The 25,127-nt window shown below is 36.4% G+C and overlaps 1 protein-coding gene across 7 annotated transcripts in view; it reads right to left on the bottom strand.

The window, feature by feature from the left end:
* EXOC6 (exocyst complex component 6) overlaps positions 1-25,127 on the bottom strand; it is a 194,842-nt gene that overhangs the window by 89,507 nt on the left and 80,208 nt on the right. For all 7 annotated transcript variants that reach the window (XM_027112059.1, XM_027112058.1, XM_027112060.1 and 4 more), the window contains 5 exons: positions 23,486-23,583; positions 19,378-19,483; positions 13,559-13,668; positions 9,645-9,756; positions 8,976-9,110 (listed from right to left, as the gene is read on the bottom strand). In XM_027112059.1, the coding sequence (XP_026967860.1) occupies positions 8,976-9,110; positions 9,645-9,756; positions 13,559-13,668; positions 19,378-19,483; positions 23,486-23,583 (561 nt within the window). The remainder of the gene's footprint in view (positions 1-8,975; positions 9,111-9,644; positions 9,757-13,558; positions 13,669-19,377; positions 19,484-23,485; positions 23,584-25,127) is intronic.

Genomic DNA, 25,127 nt, shown 5'->3' with positions numbered 1-25,127 from the left:
AAAGTATTGAAAGAGCAGCTTGGTTCATACTGACTGCTTATAGTAAAATGAGAAAAGAGATAAATGAATTGAATAAAAAATTGTTAAGCAAAAAGGAATTAGTACTTAAAGATGTGGAAAATTCTCAACTTGTCCATATTGCAAAAATTGAGAAAGCAGGTTAGCAAGAGAACTCCAAGGGTAAAGCTAAACTGTCACTTGGTAAAGAGATTATGGGGGACTTCCCTGGTGGTGCAGTGGTTAAGAATCCGCCTGCCAATGCAGGGGACAGGGGTTCGATCTCTGGTCTGGGAAGACCCCACATGCCGCGAAGCAACTAAACCCATGTGCTGCAACTACTGAGCCTGCGTTCTAGGGCCCATGAACCACAACTACTGAGCCCGCGTGCCACAATTACTGGAGCCTGCATGCCTAGAGCCTGTGCTCCGCAACAAGAGAAGCCACTGCAATGAGAAGCCCGCACACCGCAACGAAGAGTAGCCCCCGCTTGCAGCAACTAGAGAAAGCCCACACACAGCAACGAAGACCCAACACAGACAAAAATAAATAAATACATACATAAATAAGAAATTATGGGACTACATGAGCAGAAACTGCCAATTTGAAAATGAAGGGAGGCTATTGGACTTCTTAGATGTTACAGGACAGGACCACAGAGCTAATAGCAACAACAATGTGCTATTCTTCAAGACAAGTGAATAATAACCCCTAAGGTAATTCTGAGATCATCAGAGCTGCCTCCTTGGTTCAAAAAGGGGGGCCACTGCCTCAGATTCAACAGGTCAGAAGGCAGCCACCCAGAGCCTTGTGGGTGGGCTCCCTCCAGGCAGAGCTGCAGAGGCACAACCCCCACCTCAGCAAGGCTAGAAAGCAGAATACTAAACCAAAGAGGATTAGTCTTGAGCCTTATGATCTAATGAAATTCACCGTACTAAGTTTTGGACTTGCTTGGGACCTGTCACCCCTTTCCTTATTTTCGCTTTCTCCCTATTGGAATGGAACTTCTATCCTATGCCTGTCCCACAGTTATATCTTAGAAGCACATGACTTGTCTGGTTTCACAGGTTCACAACTGGAGAGGAATTTTGCCTTAGAATGAATCATATCTGCGGTTTTACCCATATATGATTTAAATGACATTTAGATTAAGATTTTGGACATAAGAACTTAGAGTTAACGCTGGAACAAGTTAAGACTTTGGGGGCTCTTGGGATGAAATGAGTGTATTTTGGATGCAAGGACATGAATTTTGGGGATCAGGGAAGAATGTTATGGACTGAATTATGTGCCTCCAAAATTCATATGTTGAAGCCCTAACCCCCAGTGTGATGTTATTTGGAGATGGGGACTTTGGATAATTAGGTTTAGAGGAGGTCATGAGGAACGGGCCCCTCGTGATGGGATTAGCACCCTTATAAGAAAAGGAGGAGCCATCAGAGCTCTTTTGCTGCCTACCATATATGAGGACACAGTGATAAGGTGGCCATCCGTAAGCCAGTACCTACCATGCTGGTACCTTAATCTCTGACTTCCAGCCTCTAGAACTGTTAGAAAATAAATTTTTCTTGTTTAAGCCACATAGTCTATGGCTTTTTGTTTGTTTGTTTTTTATGGCAGCTTGAGCCACTTAATGCACTGATAAATAGGAAAGCTATTAACTTTCATACTTTAACCTTGTGCCTTGAAACTTTGTTATAGTTGCTAATTAGTTTCAGAAGGTTTTCTAAAAAATCCTTTCAGAGTTTCTACATAAACAGTCATATCATTTGCAAAGAAAAATGGTTTTACTTCTCCCTTCCCAATCAGTATATCTTTTATTTCTTTTTCTTATTGCATTAGCTAGAACTTCCTGTATGATGTTGAAAAGGAGTGGTGAAAGGGAACATTCTTGCCTAGTTCCTAACGTTAGTGGGAAAGCTTCAAGTTTCTCACCATTAAGTATGATGCTAACTGTAGGTTTTTTGTAGATATTCTTTATCAAGTTGAGGAAGTTCTCCTCTATTACAAGTTTACTGATAGTTTTTATCAAGAATGGGGGTTGAATTTTATCAAATGCTTTTTCTGTATTTATTGATATAACCATGTGATTTTTCTTCTTTAGCTTGCTGATGTGATGGAATATATTAACTGATTTTTGAATGATGAACAAGCTTCGCATAGTAGGATAAATCCCACTTGGTCATGATGTAGAATTCCTTTTATAAATTGTTAGATTCAATCTGATAATATTTTGCTAAGGATTTTTGCATCTATGCTCATGTCAGATATTGGTCTGTAGTTTTCTTTTCTTATAATGTCTTTGTTTGGTTTTGGTGTTAGGGTAATGCTGGCCTCAGAGAATGAATTGAGAAGTATTCTCTCTGCTTCTATACGAAAGATATTGTAGATAATTGGTGTAATTTCTTCCTTAAATATTTGGTAGAATTCATCAGTAAACCCATCTGGGCCTGGTGCTTTGTTTCAGAAGGTTATTAATTATTGATTCAATTTCTTTAATTGATACAGGCCTATTCAGGTTGTCTATTTCTTCTTGTGTGAGTTTTGGCATATTGTGTCTTTCAAGGAGTTTGTTCATCTAGTTTGTCAAATTTGCGAGCACAGAGTTGTTCATAATACTCGTTTTTATGCTTTTCTTTCTTGACCCACATGTTATTTAGAAGTATATTGTTTAATCTCCAAGTATTTGGAATTTTCCAGTTATCTTTCTGTTATTGATATCTTGTTTAACTCCATTGTGGTCTTACAGCAGACACTGTATGATTTCTATTCTTTAAAATGTGTTAAGGTGTGTTTCATGCCCCAAAATGTGGTTTACCTTGGTGAAGGTTGCATGTGGGCTTGAGAAGAATGCATGTTCTGCTGTTGCTGGATAAGTAGTCTATAAATGTTGATCATATCCAGTTGATTGATGGTGTTGTTGAGTTCAACTATGTTCTTACCGATCTTCTGTCTGCTGGATCTGACCATTTCTGGTAAGAGTCGTGTTGAAGTCTCTAACTGTAACAGTGGATCCATCCATTTCTCCTTGAAATTCTATCAGTTTTGGTTTCACATATTTTGACCATCCATTGTCAGGCACATGCACATTAAGAATTGTTATGTCATCTTGGAGAAGTGACCCCTTTGTCATTATGTAATGGCCCACTTTATCCCTGATAATAACTTTCTTTGCTCTGAAGTTTGCTCTGTTTGAAATTAATATAGCCACTCCCACTTTTTGATTAGTGTTAACATGGTATATCTTTCTCCATCCACTAATTTTTTTTGAATAATTTTCTAATTTATTTATTTGGCTGCACCGGGTCTTAGTTGTGGCACACGGGATCTTCATTGCTGCATGCAGGATCTTTAGTTGCGGCATGTGGGACCTCCTTCTCCGACCAGGGATTGAACCCAGGCCCCCTGCATTGGGAGCACGGAGTCTTAGCCACTGGACCACCAGGGAAGTCTCTCCATCCACTTATTTTTAATCTAGGTGTGTCTTTGTATTTAAAGTGGGTTTTATAAACAACATATAATTGGGTCTTGTTTTATTGATCCACTCTAACAATCTCTGTCTTTCAGTTGGTGTTTTTAGACAGGAGATGTTTAAAGTGACTATTGATGGCTGGATTAATATCTACCATATTTGTTACTGTTTTCTATCTGTTGTGCTTGTTCTTTGTTTCTACTTCTGTGTTCCTCTTTTTCTGTCTTTTGTGTATTAAGTGAGCATTTGTATGACTCCATTTTCTCTTCTTTCCTAGCATATTGGTTGTACTTTTTTTTCTTTTTTGTTTTTAGCTTTTTTTTAGTGGTTGCCCTAGAGTTTCCAATATACATTCACAATTATTCCAAGTCCACTTTCAAATAACACTAACACTACACCATTTCATAGGTAGTGTGAGTACCTTATAATTACAAAATAATCCTAATTTCTCCCTTCCTACCCTGTGTCATTGCTGTCATTCATGTAAACATACATAGGTACACATATATACACACAACTATATATATATATATATAAAAGCATACATAATTGAACACGTTGCTATTATTCTTTTGAACAAACCGTTATCTGTTAGATCAATTAAGAATTTTACCTTCACTTGTACTTTCTCTGATGCTCTTCCTTTCTTTATATAGATCCAAGTTTCTAACCTATATCATTTTCTTTACTTCTAAAGAAGTTACTTTAACATTTCTTGCAAGGCAGGTCTACTGGCAACAAATTTCCTCAATTTTTGTTTGTCTGAGAAAGTATTTTTCCTTCACTTTTGAAGGATAATTTCATAGCATATAAAATTTTATGTTGGTGTTCTTCTCTCAACACTTCAAATATTTTCCTCCATTCTCTTCTTGCTTACATGGTTTATGAAGAGACATAAGATGTAATTCTTATCTTTGTTAGTCTAGGTAAGCTTTTTCCTCTAGATTCTTGAAGGATTTTTTATCTTTAATTTTGGGCAGTTTTGAACATGATATGCCTAAGGTGTAATTATTTCGGTATTTATCCTGCTTGGTGTTCTCTAAGCTTTTTGAATCCATGGTTTGTTGTGTGACATAAATTTGGGAGAAATCTCTGTCATTACTGGATCAAATATTGCTTCTGTTCCTTTCTCTCTTTTTTCTCCTTCTAATATTCCCATTGCATGTATGCTACACCTTTTGTAGTCGTCCCACAGTTCTTGGATATTCTTGTTCAGTGTTTTTTTCTTTGCTTTTCTGTTTTGGAAGTTTCTATTGACAGATCCCCAAGCTCAGAGAGTCTTTTTTCAGCCACGCCCAATCTACTGATAGGTCCATCAAAGGCATTATTCATCTCTGTTGCAGTGTTTGTGATCTCTAGCATTTCTTTTTGATTCTTTCTTAAATTCTCCATCTCTCTGCTTACATTACCCATCTGTTCCTGCATGCTGTCTGCTTTATCCATTAAAGTACTTAGCATACTAATCATAGGTTTTTTTTAAAAAAAATTCCTGGTCTGATAATTCCAATAGTCCTGACATACCTGAATATGGTTCTAATACCGTATCTATCTCTTCAAACTGTATTTTTTGTCTTTTAGTCTACCTTGTAATTTTTTCCTGATAGCTGGACATGGTGTACTGGGTGAAAAGAATTGCAGTAATTAGGCCTTTAGTAATGTGGCAGTAAGACAGTGGGAGAGGGGAAGTGTTCTTTAGTCCTACGATTAGGTCTTCATCTTTAAGTAAGCCTTTGCCCCTTAGCTGTGCACAAGTGCTTTTCATTTCCACCCCTCAAGTTGGACAGGATGGCCAGAGCAGGCTGGAATTGGGTGTTTCCCTTCTCCCATTAGTTTAGGCACTGGTAAATAGATTATTTTGAGGTTAGGTCTTGTTGAGAAAAACAGAATGCTTAAAGAACAGAATGCTCTGGCATATTTCAAAATGGTTCCTTTTCCCTTGCCCGTGCTGGAAATGTAAGAGGATTTTCCTCAAATCTTCACTGGGAGAACCTGGTGCCCCCTCTAAGACTGGGTTCTCCTGGAGTTTTAACTCTCAAACTTGTCCATACTGATTTTCTAATATTCATTAATTATACTTCACGTTTTCCTACCCCAGTAATGATTCCTATGGGTTTCTACTCCATTAAGTTGTGATTCTCTGTATTTGCCTACTTCTCCAATTTTGGGGGCAGCAGTGTGTCCTGTGATCTCACTTCTCTGAAAGATCAAGGAAGAATTGATTTTTTCAGTTTTCTCAGCTTTTTACTTGTTGGGACAGAGTGATAACTTCCCAGCTCTTTACATGCCAGACTAGAAATTGGAAGTCTGTATTCACTTTTTAATAATTAATTGAGCTATATCTATTTATAATTATTGCATTTATAAATTGTGTGTGCTTATATATGAATGTTACATTTAAAAAAGAAAGTTTTTTTAGAGTCGACGTACCATGTCCTTGCTCCACAGGAAGAGAATTTCAAGCCCTTAATCAAAGATAATTTACCACTGTCACTTTAGCCATAATCCTAAAAACACTTTGTTACATACTCATCAATAGATTAAAAAAGGCAAACTGAAAAAGAATCGCAAGCATATTCTTTCTAGGCACTTACAGTTGCAATCACTGCCAGGACTCAAAAGGAAAGGACTCTTCGGGGTGGCAGGTTGGAAAAGCTCCAGGGAGCAAAGTTAAAAAGCTCTGATGCCAAAGAAAAAGAACTGGGCCATTTCTCTACACAGATTAAAAAGGGAATGGTATTCCCATTTTCCCCTCTATTCTGATGCAAATCTTTTCAGTTAGAAGTCTTATATTAGCTTCAAGTAGCTCTCAGCCTGGGTCCAGGTTAATTTCAAAAAGCTGTGGTACTGCTTGAGGGCAGGAACTACTTACTTTACCTCTTTTGTACCACTCACAGATTTAGTACAATGACAGGCAAGCTAACAAGGCAGTCTATATAATATTTCATAAAGTAAACAAATATGATATAAAATCTACCACTGTGTATATGCATGTGTGGGATTTTGGAGGGGAAGCAAATGGAGGTATGGGTAAAAGGATCATGTAAGTGCTTATTTCTATAATCATTAAGCAACTAAATAGAAATATATTTGATCAGGTCACTGGACTGAAAAGAATTAGGCTAAGAGGTTAACTAAGCAATCCTTGCTAATGTCTGTAATCAAGACTGTACTTTAATCATCTACAGATTGACTATTCACTGTGAATGGAAATTCCCCCAATCTCCCTCAGTAATTCTCTTTAATGTTGATTTAATGATTCTCCCTGTTGAATTGCTTTCTCATAGTACAGTTTAAGACAAATTCCTCTTGAAACAGATCAAAGGAAGAGCTGAAGAACACTTAACCTTCAAATACTGAGCTTGAAATAACTCTTGTTTGTATATCATAAAACAGAAAGGGTTTCCTGAGTTCTGTGCAAAAATAAAACAAAAAATAAACAAGAAATAAGGATGTTCTACTATTTGTACAGGCTGAACTTGATTTCCTAGAAAACCCAAGGGGTATCCTATGGCAGTTGTAGCTTCAACTAAATATCTACAACTTAAGTACCACTGGAATGATGGACCAGAGCTAACCTTTCTAAACATTTCCTCTCAACAGGCAGATTTTGAGAAGTGTAGTTCCAAGATTCCTTAATCTGAGGCATCATGTTCCAGTATCTGTGGTTCTTTGACTTACAACTGATAAGAAAAATTGCTTGAAGATCCCTAGATACACCAGATGTCAACGCATTTCATGTTTTAATCAAAGTACAGAGCAAGCCTATTAAATATAATGTTAATAGTTAAATATGCTTACAACTCCATTCCCTAGTAAATCCCTTCTTGACAGCGTATGAGTAACACATGGACATAAGGACAGAGAGCAAGACAGAAAAAGGATTGTGTAAAATCTAATATTGAAGCAAAGAATCAATCTGTGGATAAATAAATGTCTACAAATTTGTGGAGTCTCCTCCTATATTATGGTACTTATTATATCATATTGTCAAGTGTCTTTTTATAGTTTTTTCTCCCGTGAGCTCCTTGAGGGCAGGGATACATTTCTATATTTTCAGCACCTAACAGAGCGCTCAGAGCACAGATCATGTACAACAAATGGCACTGTGCTAAGTATCCCCTTTAATCCTCAAAATAATTGTATGAGGTAGATAATATATTGCTATTCTAATTTTGTAGATAATAAAACCAGGAATCATTAAAATGAAAGAATGTGGCCAAAGTCACACAGCAGTCTAACTCCAGAGTATATGCGCTTAATTACTGTACTATACTATCTGAATAAATGAACGCCTGTTTTGTCCAGCTTCTGTCTCAGTTTTAATAAATAATTTTATTAATTCATTCACTCAGATATCATCTGCATTTGTGTCTTATGGATTAGGATGACAACATGGGCTCAAGAATCATCAGAGGAGCATAAGATTTGGGGGCCAGGCAGATAACTTTAGGAACCAAGGGTCTTTCTTTTCACACTTTCAAAGTCTGGTTACTCTTTTTTGTTTTTGTTTTTGGGGGTTTTCTGGTTGCACCATGTGGCACGTGGGATCTTATGAGTTCTCCAACCAGGGATCAAACCTGCGTCCCCTGCATTGGAAGTGCAGAGTCTTAACCACTAGACTGCAAAGTCTGGTTACTGTTAACATTAAATTAGTTATATCTAAATACAAGTATACTGAATTTTTTTAACTGTAAATGATTATACTATAATTTTAGGAGATAAATTGGGTAATTTATAATATAGCAAGAGTAGGGAAGATGATAATTCTTTTTAATAGAAAACTTAGAAAGGGCTACGAGGTTAAACTAGCAAGCCTATTTTATAGATAAGGGATCAGCAAATGGTTTATATTAGTTTAACAAATTATTCAATGCAAAAGGATTTATTTTGCTAGACTATGTCAGTGTCTCATTTACATGATTCCCAAACCAATAAAATAATAAAAGTTTATATAACAAATTTATGAAATTATTTAATTCATAATGCTTAAAACAACCATTAATTAATGTTTTGTTATATCCCATGGTATTATAAAAACAAAAATCTGTCCATTCAGAAAAGAGTAGGACTTGAATAACATGTAATAAGGCAATATTATCAGAGGCAATAAAGGATGTAAAGCAAATCTTACACTTGTCTAATTCTTCTTACAATTTTAATTTCCAAACATACACACACTTATATATGTTACATAAACAATTAACTATTAAACTGTGAGACATGAAAGAAAATCAAGTTAGACTGATTCAGCACTACTCTAAGTCTTCAAAACATGAAGAAAATGTAATATAGCTATAGAAAATCAATATACTTTTCTTCATTTTAACAAGATGTTTAATGCCAAAAAGGAACTGACATTTATTTGCTCATTGTTGACATTGATTACCACTAATTTTCAATTGTTAGAAATATAATGGAATCATGTGTATAACAAAAATTGTCTTTACTTTTTAAAAGTTTGCTTACAGTAACTGAAATAAAAACTTTTAGTCAGATTTTTACATACCTTAAAAGTAGAGAGCCCATAAAGTCTTGTGGTATGAACAGTTTCTTGAGAAATATTTGTAATGTTAGTTATAAAGTCCTCAAGGTATTTGCAAGCTTGTTCCAGGTGTGTGGTGTTTATAATGATTTGCACTAGCTAGAAAATAGAAAATGCCTCCAGTGAAATGCAGGTTACGTATATACAAAGCCATTTGATTTTTAAAATCAGGATTATTACTTCCAGCAAGTGTACCACTTCTGCATAATTATAGCATTATAGGATACAACTGATTATCTGATTCAAAAGCCTGCTGTAAATACTGCTTATGAATGCTATCATCTAAAAAAAATAACCAAGAGTCTAACTAGCAACTTTTCAAAGCGTTTTTTCCAATTTTATACATTCACCAAGTAAAAAAAATGAGTACTTTCACTTTTCATGTAAAGTCTGGCAAACATGAATCTCCATATATCTTCTAACATCATCAGCTATCCACTATTCCCCATGTAAACCCTTTTCCCTCACATCACTGGAATTTACAATGACGCTTTTATTTTAAAACAAACCCACTTCTATTAATAAATTTAAAATGGAAAGCTAGTTTTATAGGATGATGTTCAGCAATAAATTAATTTATAATAATTGTTTCATATAATGAAACATTTAGCTATAAATATCTTTTTAACCTACCTCTGTCAAACCTATGTGAGGTTTTTTAATAAGATTCAGTAAACAGCTACTCAAAGTTCTGGTCAGCAGCAGATTTGTTGATTTTCTAAGCATATCATCTACTTCTGTTGAGCTAAAAACAAAGGTTGATATTATTAAGGTTTCCACAAGGGTTACAATTAGTTAGCTTCCTAAATAATTTAATGCAATTTACTCTAATTCCTTTATATCTTTAAATAAATTACAATCATTCATATCTATTAAATCACATATTTCAATTCAATTTAGTTTCACAAAAGGGATACTTTCCATAAAGTAGAATGTTCATTTATAGAATAATTTAAATGTATTCAATTAACCATTACAGTAAAACCATGGAGTACTTAGTATAAGGAAATAAAACTATTCTTAAATTATGACTCCATTATGGTACAGCCACTTTCAAAGACACTTTATATACAACTATAGCTAAAATTACTTTTAAAATACAAATTGATGTGAACCCTCTGGATACAATTGCTAGATTTGATTTTAATATAACTAAGCTATCCATTTCCATTGAGAATTTTTTTTAAAAAGATTCAAAGAAATTAATTGCCTTACACTAGTTTTAATTTGGGAGAGGAACTAACCCTATGATGTTTCTTAACATCCTAAAAATTACTAGCCTAGCACTAAAAAGCTTATTATTTTCTTCTAACCACTAGGCCTTCAATTTAAGTAAGTCATGATTTTTTGTATATAGCCTCATTATCAAAACGGTTAAGCTGTCCTTAGACCAAGTTTTCTCAGTCTCAGCACTATTGACATTTAGGCTAGATAATTCTTTGTTGTGGAGCTGTCTTGTACCATTGAAAGATGTTTAGCAGCATCCCTGTCCTCCACCCGCCTGATGCAAGTAGCACTCTTCCCCCTAGTTGTGACAACCCAAAATGTCTCTAGACAGTGTCAAATATACCCTGGGGGGCAAAACTGCCCCAGATGAGACTCACTGCCTTAAACACAGTCTAACATTTTAATTTTAGAACCCTTTCACTTTTTACTTTATTAAAACATTACTCCTAAAAATCTATGAGGTACAAATATTTACTAGTTTACATTTATTTTAAATATGCAAATAGAACAAGATTTGACAAAACACAGGTAATTTTCACTACTATTCCAATGTTCTCCATTTTAATGCAGGTGCTCTTCAATTTCTGCTAACCCTAATTCTGGCAGACCTGAGGAGAATATGCCTCACTGATTTCGTATCTAAAGTCAAGACTTCCCAGGGAATAGCATATATATACCAGTAGGGTTTCAGGGTTACACAGTAGCAAACTCTCTGACAGAAATCAGTAGTGTCCCTAGAACAAGCAACGTACTCACACCAATATAAAGGAGGTGGTTGCCAACTCCTCTGGTTTCCTTTCTGACACACTCAAATTATGCTTAAAGACACCCTGTATAGCATCCTTTTCAGATGAAAAGTTATGCATGACAGATAATGTCTTTTGTTTAATTCCCCTGAACTTCCTTGAATGCTGAATCAATGCATAAGTGAAAGCAGAGAAAGAAAACCTATCAGTACCTACGTCCTATTCCTGCCAGCAAGATTTACCCAACAATGACCAGGATTTTCTCCAAGAGGTTTTTATCCTAACTGAGCAATTTTTTTTCCTTAACTCCTTCTCTTTTGAGCTTATAACCTGTACTCTTCCCAATTTTTAAATAACAAATAACACAGTAATTAAATCTCAATATACAATAAATCTCCTAAATTATTTGAGAGCTTAGCCTCTTATGAAAACTGAAAATTTCTTAAAGATCATATTAGATTCAGATGTTTTCTCTGCAACCAAATAACTGAAGACTTTAGAGTCTCATCATGAAATCACTTAATTCTCTGGCCCTGCTCTTATTCACATATAAAAAGAACCCCAAACATTTTTACTATAAGAGCTCCAAAGCATCTTTTTGGTCTAAAAATCTAACTGCAAAATATGTTTAAACATAATAAAAGAGCTTTAAACCCAGAAAGTTATTTTTCCATAATTCTTTAATGACAAATTAAAAAAAAAATGACTCAGCTCAATTTTAGGCCACAGATGTAAATTTTTAAAACAAAAATATGTCAGAAAGCTGATAATCTAGAATAAATTTAAATTTACATATTTTAATACTAACGATGCTTTCTGTATTCTGAACTACAAAATGAAAATAGCCAATGTTATTTAGTAAAGCTAATTTTTAAAAATGTAAGTATAAAAAGCCTTGCTCAATGAAAAACAGTATCAGAGTTAAACAGAATGACTGGATATTGAACTAACAAAGATGACAAATATTTTTATCAAAGACAGAAGGAAAAAATAGATAATCTTTTCCGCTGTAGCATCAGTATACAACATTTACCTTTTAGAATGCTAGGAGTTCATGCACAAAAAGAGCCAGAACTGAGGGGACAATTCTAGTTCTAGTCAGTCAGTAGGGAAGCTTTAGGGATAATTACACATAATATTATGACTAAGGGCTTTTAACTTTGGTGTTATAAATGTGGTAAAAAATCAAATAACAGGACTTCCCTGGTGGCACAGTGGTTAAGAATCCACCTGCCAGTGCAGGGGACACAGGTTCAAGCCCTGGTCCGGGAAGATCCCACATGCCGCAGAGCAACTAAGCCCGTGCGCCACAACTACTGGGCCTGCGCTCTAGAGCTCGCAAACCACAACTACTGAGCCCCTGCATGCCGCAACTACTGAAGCCTGCGTGCCTAGAGCCTGTGCTCCACAACAAAGACAAGCCACCACTATGAGAAGCCCGTGCACCACAACAGAGAGCAGCCCCTGCTTGCCACAACTAGAGAAAGCCTGCACATAGCAACGAAGACCCAATGCAGCCAAAAATAAATAAATAAATAAATTTACTTATTTAAAAAAAATCAAATAACAATTAGAGATCCACTGTCTCTTCTCTGTAAATAAACAAAATAAAAGTTAATTCCAAACTGCTAAATTTCTATACTTTCTACAGTTTACTTCCAATCTACCAGCCACATTGTGGCCAGAGTAAACTTTCTAAAATATTACTCCAGTCATGTCGTTTCTTAGTTAAAAATTCTTCAACAGTTCCCCAATGCCTGCAAATGAAATATAAAAACTCCAAGCTCTAGTCTCACATCTTACATTGTAGTATCTCATCTGCTCCTACGTCTTATGTGCCTACCATGTGCCAGGCTACACAGAGTGCTTTATACACACTCACTACCTCATTTAATTCTTAAAACCACCCTATGAGTTATTTCTCTCATTTTACAGATGAGGGAACTGCAATTTAAACAGATTAAGTGACTTGCCCAAAGTCCTACTGCAGCTAGTGAGTGTCAACATCAAGAATCAAGCTCAGGTGTAAGTCTGAAGCTTATGTTCTTAACTACTGCATTATACTGCTCTGCTTTAGATCGGAACTTTAGAATGTTCAATGAAAAGAAAGATAGGCATAAATTATTGGTAGCTCTTGGACCATTAGAGCTCTGCTAATGAAAACTACCACTGTAATAGTCTGTCATTCCTTTTCAATGAATACTCATTTGTATCCACTGTTTTTCCAATGCTGAATGATATTGTGTGTTATGTTATAAGCTAATGTCTTTAAAATACATGTTTAGAAACTTTGGTATAAGAGACTAATAGAGTATGATGAAGCTTAAGGCAGTGGTTCTTAAACTTGGAGTGCATCAGAATCACCCAGAGTACTTGGTAAAGCCAAGGGCTCCATCCTCAGTTTCTAATTCAGTAGGTCTGAGGTTGCATTTCTAGTTAACCCCAAATGCCACTAAGATATGTAAGCCTTCCAACGAGATAATAGTCCACTGAAGAGTCATGGCCTAAAAATCACATGTTAATGTTTCACAAAAATAGCTATGATAAAGATACATTTCTTATTAATAAACTTACCTCCGGTGTAACGACTCTGAAAATTTAAGGCTGGCATAAATAAATTCTTTAACTTGAATATAAATATGAGGCACTGATTGAGACATGGGCAGTTTCTTTGGGAAAGATTGCTGTTGAAAGAAAAACAAAGTTGAAACTGTTGCTGAAATTTTAGAAAAAGATATTCTAATCACCTCAAAAATGTAAAAATTAAATTGATTTCACATTTGAATTAGTAGTTAATACTTGCATTTTAAAGTCTACTGTTATCCCATTATTTTTAAGATTTTAAAAAGAATTAAAATATTTCTGAAGAAAATAATGTGGCAATTTACCTGTTTCTTAAATCATGTTATCAGACTTCTAACAAGCAGAGAAAGTATGTAAGTGTGTGTCCTGATGATAAGTATCCTGCAGAAGATGCTTAACTCTTTGCTTCCTTGCAGCCGTAATACAGAGCCAGGTTGGCATGAAAGTTATGGGCCAGCTTCCTGGCTCAGTGTCATCAAATAATTCTAAGACTCCCTTCACTTGCTTGAATGCTAATTTAAGAAAGTATCCACTTCATTCCAGAACTCCTAGAATACCTTACAGCAGCTTTCTGAGCTAATATGAAGCTAATGGTTTGCAGTGTGCTTCTTGGCTAAAATGCTTTACCAGCCAACATCCATGAGCAAATTCTCAGTCTCCAAAAGGTAAACTCTCCCGAAGATTGTTACCAAAATCCCCCTCTTTACGCTTCATGAAGCCTAATCTACTTCAATTTTCACATTCATTGCAACTTAGTTTACATCATTGAAAACACCCTCACGAAGGTCACCAATGACCTCACAGGTGTTAAATCCAATAACTTTTCATGTTACCTGATTCACCTGAACAATCTGACACAATGGGCCTCCTGCTTTTTTTTTCCCCCCTAAATAAACCCCCATGTTATTTATTTACTTTTGGCCACTCCACGGGGCATGTGGGATCTTAGTTTCCCGACCAGTGATCAAACCCGTGCCCCCTGCATTGGAAAAACAGTGTCTTAACCACTGGACCACCAGGGAAGTCTTGCCTCCTGCTTCTTAAAGGATCTCTCCTTCCTTGGAATCCATGACCCACACTGGTTTTCCTTTGTTTCTCTACCTTCTCTATATCTCCTCCTCTAGCCATCCCTTAATTGCTACTCCTTAGGGTTCTATCCTACTCTTTCTTCCCTTCTTACCACACATACTATCCTTAGAGAATCTCACCTACTCTCACCATGCAAGTGCCAATATCTCCCAAATCTAAAACTCTAGGCCAAATCTTTCTCCTGAAGTCCAAATCTGTATATCTAACTAACATTTGAACACCTCCATTTAGCTGTAACATTTGAGACATTCTCAACAGAACCAAAAGTGAAATGATCATCCCTTCTTTCTAAATCTGCTCCTCTTGCATTTCCTATCTTAGTGAATGCTACCACCAGCCAAGGCAGAAATGTGGCTATCACACTTGTGCCTCTATCTTCATCATCCCTCATATGCAAGTGATAATCAACTCCTGTCATTCCTACTTCCTAAATATCTCAAATCATATTCCACAGCCATAACTCCCATTCAGGTCACCAATCTCTCTTGCCAAAATAACTGCAACAATCCCCAAGCTAGTATCCCAGCCTTACTCTTCTCCAATCCATTCCCCACACACTAGCCAGAGAGATCTTTCTAAAGCACAAATCTGATTATGTTTTTACTGCTTGAAATCTGGTGGTGACTTATTCGAGCCATCAGGCTAAGCTCCCTAACATTGTTTACAAGGCCTATTATAGCCTGCCACTTTCTACTTCATCTTCATTTTTTGATCTTCGTCTCCTGCACTTCATTAACCTTGTACTTTATACTGCAGAATTACAGCCTTTCTCCATGCTGTTGCTTCTATCTTGAGCAGGGCCAACTTCTGTGAATTGTAATTTCCTGTTTATTTAATCTATCCCTCACTTGACTACAAGTTCCTTGACAGCAGAGACTGAAAAACTAGCACATAGCACAGTGTCTACTAGATAGCAGGTGAATGATAAATATATGAATTAACATATGTACTCTTAGGTACCTCCAGCAGAAAGAAACTTACAATAAGCTGGTAGTGAAAACATTTGCAGAGAGCAGTCTCTCTCCAAAACTGGTAGGTTCAACCTTTCCAAATTTAGGAACTGAATTAGGAGTACTACAAAAATCAACTAAAGAGTTGCTATTCTTTAAAATCACCTTATAATAATGTAAGAGCTAACTCACCTCCAAGTTATGTTTTACAAAATAATGAAACCAATATTAACTATTTGAAAGATATTTCAACTTTAAGAATTGATTTTAATGACATTAAAGACAATATGAACATGTTCTTATTTTAGCCAAAGGATCCTAGTTAAATTAGCAAAGCTATCTGCAAAAAGACAGATGTTAGCATATATGTTCAGTCTTATTCCTTTCTCACTTGTAATTTCTGCTGAAAAGAACTCATGTTATTTGAAAGACAATTTCACATCTTTTTCAATCGTTTTAATTGAAAATTATACTTAAAATAGGAAAAAATTAAATATGTAAACACACAACCAAGAGACTATTACTAAATAACTTATGGGATTTCTAAGTTATCACATTTAAATTTTCCATGTGCCTTTTGCCTTAATGATAGTTCTTTTTAATGATGAATAATACACAAACCAATGAATACAATTCCTAACAAGCTTAATCCTCAGATGCCGTATATTTTGGAAGTACCCTACAAGCAAAGTCAAATATCCTTTTAACTATAAATCTATTTAGAATAGTTTAGTGTAATTAGAAGAGACATTAGAGATTATTTAGTTCAACCTCCTTATTTGACAGATGAGGCAAAATGCCCAAATAGGGTAAGTCACTTGCCCATAATAAGCCACAGACAGAGCTGGCACATGAATCCAGACCAAATCCAGCGCTCTTTTTGCAGATGCTATATCCTGAACACATTTATTACCAGTAACTAAAACAAAACAAAGCCAAGCTGTGAGACAGAGAATATTCTCATAATATTTCTTTTTTAAAAAATACATTTATTGGGCTTCCCTGGTGGCGCAGTGGTTGAGAGTCTGCCTGCTGATGCAGGGGACACGGGTTCGTGCCCTGGTCCGGGAAGATCCCACATGCCGCGGAGCGGCTGGGCCCGTGAGCCATGGCCTCTGAGCCTGCGTGTCCGGAGCCTGTGCTCCGCAATGGGAGAGGCCACAACAGTGAGAGGCCCGCGTACTGCAAAAAAACCCCCACAACATTTATTTATTTATTTGTTTGTTTGTCTACGTATTTATTTTTGGCTGCACTGGGTCTTCATTGCTGCATGCGGGCTTTCTCTAGTTGCGGTGAGCGGGGGCTACTCTTCGTTGCAGTGCGCATGTTTCTCATTGCCGTGGCTTCCCTTGTTGTGGAGCACGGGCTCTAGGCACGCGGGCTTCAGTAGTTGTGGCCTGCGGGCTTAGGTGCTCTGTGGCATGTGGTATCTTCCCGGACCAGGGATCGAACCCGTGTCCCCTGCATTGGCAGGCGGATTCCTTTTTTTTTAGTATTTATTTATTTAATTTTTAGCTGCGTCGGGTCTTAGATGTGGCATGTAGGATCTTCGCTAAGGCATGCAGGCTCTTCATTGCAGCGTGTGGGCTTCTCTCTAGTTGTGGTGTGCAGGTTTTCTCCTCTCTAGTTGTAGTGCACAGGCTCCAGGGTGCGTGGGCTCTGTAGCTGTGGCACATGTGTTCCAGAGCACGCAGCTCTAGTTGAGGCGCACAAGCTCAGTAGCTGTGGCATGCAGGCTTAGTTGCCCCGTGGCATGTGGGATCTTAGTTCCCTGACCAGGGATCGAACCCTCATCCCCTGCATTATAAGGTGGATTCTTTACCACTGGACCACCAGGGAAGTCCCGGCAGGCAGATTCTTAACCACTGCGCCACGAGGGAAGTCCCTCATAATATTTCTTGACAGGGAAACTTTGATTGGGGTTTCAAAAATACAGAACTAGAGGGCTTCCCTGGTGGCGCAGTGGTTGAGAGTCTGCCTGCCGATGCAGGGGACACAGTTTCGTGCCCCAGTCCGGGAAGATCCCACATGCCGCGGAGCGGCTGGGCCCGTGAGCCATGGCCGCTGAGCCTGCACATCCGGAGCCTGTGCTCCGCAACGGGAGCGGCCACAACAGTGAGAGGCCCGCGTACCACACACACACAAAAAAACCAGAACTAGAATAATTATTCTGGTCTTTTGTGTGTATTAGAATACAATTAGGTATATGCAATGGCAGTGTTAGCTATAATCTAAAAGCTATGCATTAAATTACTTGGTCCTGTATTTAGTGACTATTACACGTAATATGCTTAGTTTATGTACATACAAATGTAACATAAAAATTTACAGTCACAATTCACACAACTCATTCAGAATTCACTCTTGTTCATTATTAAGGGATAAAAATGTAGAAAAGGACTAAATTATAAAGTGTTGAAAAAATTAAAAAGATTAAGGGAAAAAAATCAAAAATGCAGAGAATGAAAAAGGTGATAATAACAGGAAATATGATATCCTTTTCTCATAAGATCTAATTCTACCCAGGGATACTGGATTGGTATAAGTGTGTGTGTTTCTGTGTGCATGCACGCATATGGGCAATCAGGTGTATTTCCAGAATACTCTACGTGCTGGTCTATTTCCTTTCTCTAGCCTGTCTTTTGTTCAGATATCTTGACTCCAAAAATAGACATTCTTACTTCAGGAAAAAATCTACAGGTGGCTATTGCCTTCATACACCTCTTACTTAACCAAGATAAACTTTTTTTTTTAAATAAATTTATTTATTTTATTTTTGGCTGCGTTCAGTCTTCGTTGCTGCGTGCAGCCTTTCTCTACTTGCAGTGAGCAGGGGTTACTCTTAGTTGCGGTGCGTGGGCTTCTTATTGCGGTGGCTTCTCTTGTTACAGAGCACAGGCTCCCAGTGCGTGGGCTTCAGTAGTTGCGGCGCATAGGCTCAGTAGTTGTGGATCGTGGGCTCTAGAGCGCAGGCTCAGTAGTTGTGGTGCATGGGCTTAGTTGCTCACGGCATGTGGGACCTTCCCAGACCAGGGATCAAACCCATGTCCCCTGCATTGGCAAGTGGATTCTTAACCACTGCGCCACCAGGGAAGTCCCCAAGATAAACTTTTTTTCTTTTTTTTTTTTTTTTTTTTTTTGTGGTATGCGGGCCTCTCACTGTTGTGGCCTCTCCCGTGTGGAGCACAGGCTCCGGACATGCAGGCTCAGCGTCCATGTCTCACGGGCCCAGCCGCTCAGCGGCATGTGGGATCTTCCCGGACCGGGGCACGAACCCACGTCCCCTGCATCGGCAGGCGGACTCTCAACCACTGCGCCACCAGGGAAGCCCAAGATAAACTTTTTATACAAATATATTTCTAGAAAAAAAGCCACAAAATAAGATCTTCCACAGTGATGGAAATTTCAAAGAAATTCTCTCTTTCCTTACAATATTCTCCTATTCCTATAATCTACTCAACATTTAGTATATCTAATTTGGAATCCACCCAATGATAGTAACACCTGCCCTGGGAATCCACCTAATATTTGGGACAAGGGCTCCTAGTAGCCCCAAGAAAGTCCTTTCTTAACCTCACCAAAATAGTAGTAGTAGTAGTAACATAATCTTTAAAAGTTAACAAAACATAATTAATTTTCTCAAATAACACAACAATAACAAAGGCCTCAAAAGAAGCTATTCTCACTTACAATATCAGATTAATATAATGTAGCAATAAAAATGATTAATTTATTTTTAAGAAAATTCTTGAATTAAATACTAGCTTGTACCTTTTCAATGTCTGGATCTTGAAAGGGAAATTTACTGATGACTGTTTTATATTCTTCTTCATTAACAATAGGGATGGGACTATAATTATCTTCTTCAAAAATGTCCCTGTTAAGAAAGAAGACAGAATTGAAATTTAATATTAGAAAACATATCAATAGAGTGCTATAGGACAATACTTTTAAAAAACCCCAACTATTACAAAATCATTTTTTGTGTGTCAAAGTTCTAAACAGGAAAACAGTGCCTAATCACTTAGAATTCTGAAATTCAATAGCAAATAAGTCTGTCCCTCAAAATTAATGTGCAATCTCTTCTTTCCACTTGTTTATTTTACATCCTCTCAGCACTTTAGTTTTTATTTTCTAGTCTAGAACAATTCTCAACATGATATAGTCTGAATGAACTCATTACAACTAAAAATGAGGTGAAGAGTATCCCAGACACACTTCTTGATAGGAATAACTCTCAAGTTGTATGTTTTTTGTCTTCTCTTTCCAACTAGACCATCAGCTCCTTGAAGATAAAAACAATGTCTTCCGTTTGTTTGTCTCTCATAATGTTGTACTTAGAAAAGGACCTTTTATACTCAGTAAGTCAGACACATTTACTACTCACCAAATAGGCAAAGTCATATGACTAGTTTTAGCCATTGGACCACGAATACAAGTTACATGTGTTGCTTTAAGTCTAAAGCATTTATGAACTAACTGTTCGACCCTTAGTCCCACAGTGATAGGGGAGACCACCATGCTGAGAAAGTAGAATTACAGATGTCAAAAGCTCAAATCTTGGACTACTAGACCCACTATGGACTTCTGTGCAAGTGAGAAATAAAATGCCAGTGTTCATCCAATGAGACTTTGAGCATTTTTGTTATCGTAGCATAACTCAGCCTGTCCTAATATACCTGCTGTCCAATCAACTTGCTTTTAATCAATAATTCAGTTTGATTTTTATGTACTGAGCACCTATTGTATGCTAGTCTGGGCTAACTCTGATGAAAACTCCCTACCCTCATGAAAATAAAAGCAAGATCACTGTTCTCAAGCTTAACAGGAGACATAGATATGCAAACAAATTATAATGTTTATAATGATGTGTTATACGTACAATAAAAGAGGCGCAAGTTTCAGAAATAGGACAAAGGGGGAAGTGATTAACTTTATCAGAGTAGGTGGGGGACATCTCATGAAAAGTTTTACAGAGAAGCTACGGGCTCTGTAGGGTCTTCAAAGATGAAAAGAAACACTTCTAATGAGATTATGGGAGAACAGCATTTCAGAAAGATGGAACATAACATGCAAAAACATAAGGGGAGAAAAAGTATGAGTGTGGGGAGGGGTTGAGTAAAACCACAAGTAGTGCAGTACTACTGGAGTATAAAGTATTCAAGGGACATGGTTTAAAATGAGCCTGGGCAGATGGACAAACTGAGGCACCCAGATTTTATCCTGTAGGCAGTGGAATACCATAGTAGGTTTTAGGCAGACGAATGTCATAGGAAGACTTTCACAGAGTGGAGGAAAAACTAGGAAAAGGACAATAATGAACAGAGAAAGGCCAGTTAGAAAGACTGAATAATCGAAATAAAAAGTGACGAGAATTTGAATTAAAGCTGTATTTGTGTAGGAAGAGAGGAAGTGGCAGAAACAAGAGTTTTTAAGAAGTAAAATACATGGGATTTAGAAACTCAATGAGGATTATGAGGGAAAGTATTATATAATCCTGATGAATCCGTGGTTTCTAGACAGGGCAAATGATGTATACCTTACCTCATCAGAGACATTTGCTGAGGTAAGGAACATAAGAGAAGGATATGGTTTGGGCAGTGGATGATGAATACCTAATTGATAAATGGCTCTGGCATCTTAATGAGAGGCTGGAAATAAAGTCATATGCTTGTAAATCACTGAGGTGCACAAGGTAGTTAAAATACGACTCTGTTTGGAGCTAGGCAATCAAGAATATAAATAAAACACTAGTGCTCTCAATATAGGTGGAGAGAACCACACATGGATAAACAAAGTATGACAGTAGTCAGATCATAAATTCTATCATGGATGTCATCAAGTTTTAATTATTCAGTACTGATAACTTACTTTTTCCCCATTTAATTGTTAGGTTGTCAATTCACTACTTGTACAGTCTTTGAAGATACAAATCAAGGACAAAAAATGCTTAAAATCTGCTACTTCTTAAAAATCTAAGCAAAAAGCATGACCTAGAACAGTACTGAAAGTAGAAGTCAAAATATATTTTACAATTGACATGCTATCATTTGCTCTCATCCATGATGATAATGGAGGATAATGTTAATCCTATCTCTTTTTGAAAGAACCCATTAGCTTTTCAGAGAGAAAACAATACCTCACAGTTTCCCCAATCTTGAGGAACAATCTCACTACTAGAAGTCTTAAGATAGATAAGAGAGAATAGCTGGTTCAATACAAATCTATCAGCAACTGTAAAAACTTAAACACTCTTCTGAAAAGGGTAAGTTAATAACAGAAATCCTATAAGTAAAGATTTTTATATACAAATATATATAAATAAAGATATATCACATTAGATCATGGCATATATATTATATATTACCATCCCTATCAATAAGCACTACCTCTATTTCTAAAATACTAAATATCAAAAATTGTTAATATTTATACATGACTCATCTAAGACTGTCAATTATTCATTTGGGACAACATCCTGACAAGATCACTCCTATGGAATGTTAATACAAAAAGCTTAAATAAGGATTGATTTAGTTCATCTTAATAGAAGTGTATAACCTTGTAAACCACTTCGGTATTTTAAAAGATTTCTATCACAGTATTCAGAAGGTCAGCCCTCCATAGGTTTTGAAAACTGATGGGGTAAATGCCAAGCTAGTGTTAAATCATTTAACATATTTTCTATTTTAATAACATCAACTTTTATTGCCACATTGTTTCTGTCATATTTTGGCTAACCTAGATGTAAGCTCTCAAGATTGACTTTTTGTTGAAACAAAGAAAAAAAGAAAGGAAGGAAGGGAGAAAGGCAGAAAGGGAGAGAAAAGTTTTTTTAGAATTTAAAAAGGAGGGAGTTGATACTTCTTTTCATGACAATACAAAATTATATAGTTATTAAAATACTTTGTGCCCCGAAGGCAAGTGGTTAAAGTGAAAATAATTGTCCTAATTAGATACTTTAAGATTTTTAATTTAACAATTATGTTGTTTGTAAAAATAGCACTTTCCCCAAACAAAATTTATAAGCCACAAATTTTTGTCTCTAGTACTAAATACCACTGAATATTTACAGCCCCATATCTGGGGAAAAAAAACTACAGAGATTAGGACTAAAAGTAGAACAATTCAAAATTGATTATAATTGGTACAGTCACTGTGGAAAGCAGTATGGAGGTCTTCAAAATATTTAACATATATTAACCATACAATCCAGCAATTCCACTTCTGGGTATATGCCCAAAAGAACTGAAAACAGGGACCCAAACAGATAACTGTTCGCCAAGGTTCATAGTGGCACCATCCACAATTGCTAAAAGGTGAAAACAACCCAAATATCCGTAAGTGGATGAATGGATAAATAAAATGTGATATACATAATGAAATATTATTTAGCCTTAAAAAGGAATGAAATTTTGACACATACTACAATATGGATGAAGCTTGAAGACACTATGCTAAGTGAAATAATCCAGACACACAAAAAACAGACAAATCCAGACACAAAAACCAAACATTGTATGATTCTACTTATATGAAGTACCTAGAGTAGTCGAATTCATAGAGACAAAGCAGAATGGTGATTGCCAGGGACTAGAAGAAGAGAATGGGGGTTACTGTTTCACTGGTACAGAGTTTCAGCTTAGGAAGATAAAAAAGTTCTGGAGATGGATAGTGGTGATGGTTGCAACAATGTGAATATACTTAATGCCACTGAACTGTACATTCATAAAAGGTTAAAATTGTAAGTTTTATGTTATATATATTTTACCACAATAAAAAATATTATAAGCATTTTTTATTGCTAAATGCAAAAACCAATTACTTTAGCATCTGACAAACTTTTTCATTACATTAAGGCACCATGGCTTAGACTAACCTGAAAACTCCAGCCCATTTTTTAAGCAGTGTTTCATTGTATTGATCTCTTATTTCAAATAAAAGGTCAAAAAGTCGGTTCACTGGAAAACCATAACCCTAAAACACACACAAAAAAGCAGATAAACAAGTAAAATAAATAAAGATAATCACTTTTTAAAGTTCAGAATACTAGAGAACTGTTTGAAGTGATCACTGTATCACATTGTATGCCATCCTAACAGTATGAAAAAAAGATATCCTTTTGACTTTCTACTAAGTTGTACTAGGTAAAAAAGAGTCTAGAAAGAGTTTTATGAACTGGAATAATTTTTCTATTTCTTCTCTCTCTTTTTTGTCTGGATTACACTGTTAACCTTAAAAAGTATTAGAAGTCAGAATTGGAGAAAAAGTTCAAGATTAGTGATCTATACATCTGTGTCTTGGGAAGTTGCCTCTAAATAAGATACAAGAAGAAAAGAGAATACATTCTGTCCGAAACATGATGGTTTCCTTTTGTACCTTCAATTTAACACTGACTTTGTTGTACAGGGAAAAGTTATCAAATGTAACACTCCAAAACTTTATTCCTTTGCAACTCCAAATCCATTTGAAATGCTACCCATATCAGGACCTAACATTTCTGCTCGCCTCAAAGTTGTCCCTATTCCCCTTCAAGGCTTACGTCTTCATCTTTGGTCTTGATCCTATCTCCTCCTGCAGGAACTGCTCCATGGATTATCTACTCTGCTGTGTCTTTAACTTCCACTAGCTCCTTTCTCTTCACTAAATAAACATGCTAAATTGCCTCCCATCTTTAAACCAAGAACAACTAAAGAAAACAAAAAAGCCTTCCCTCAGTTTCCTGTGTCACTCCTTCCATAGCCAAACCTACTACAATCTAACTCTCTCACTCCTATTCCTTTATTGAAACTGCTCTTAGCAATGTCACAGAGAATCTCCTGAATATAAAATTCCATGATCTCTCACTCCATCTTACCTCTGTTTCTTGAAACTCTTCTGTTTTGAATTCTGTAACACCACTCTCTCTCCTTGTTCTCCTTTTATCTATGAGTAGTCCTTCTGGATTCCTCTTCTCTTCTATCTCTATCCTTCAATCTTTTCTTCTAGCTCTCTAGGGCAATTTCAAGTTGATTGACTTCAAACACTACTTACTCTGATTATTCTCAATCTGTATCTCTAGCTAGACCTCTATAAATTCTAAATATTTAATTCCAACAGCAATTAGACATCTCTAGTCAGTCTGCCAACAGGCACATTAACTTATCTCTTCCCTTTCAGACTAAACCACGTGTTCTTCCTATTTCCTATCCCTGTTAATAGTTCTATCATCAATCCAATTTATCAGGAAAGAAACCTGAAAGTCATCTAAATGCCCTCAAAACAAACACATCTAATCAGTCATCAAATTCTTTTGATTTTACCTCCTTTACAAATCTCATTCAAACCTATCATTCTCTATCATTTACTACCTTTCTTTCTTCCAGAAATCTTCCCAGTATCACTGTTTTACTTCAGGTCCTTAACATCTCTTGCCTAGACCACTGTAAGAGCTTCCTAAACTGAAATTCCAACCATCCTGTCTCTTTCAACTCAATCTATTGCCCAACTCTTAAAATTATCATCTGAAAGTGCACATCTGA

The sequence above is a fragment of the Aethalodelphis obliquidens genome, unplaced genomic scaffold, assembly GCF_003676395.1.
Source record: "Aethalodelphis obliquidens isolate GAN/ISIS:26980383/991018 unplaced genomic scaffold, ASM367639v1 scaffold11, whole genome shotgun sequence".
Classification (NCBI taxonomy): Eukaryota; Metazoa; Chordata; class Mammalia; order Artiodactyla; family Delphinidae; genus Aethalodelphis; species Aethalodelphis obliquidens.
This window is presented reverse-complemented; position numbering and strand designations above follow the sequence as displayed.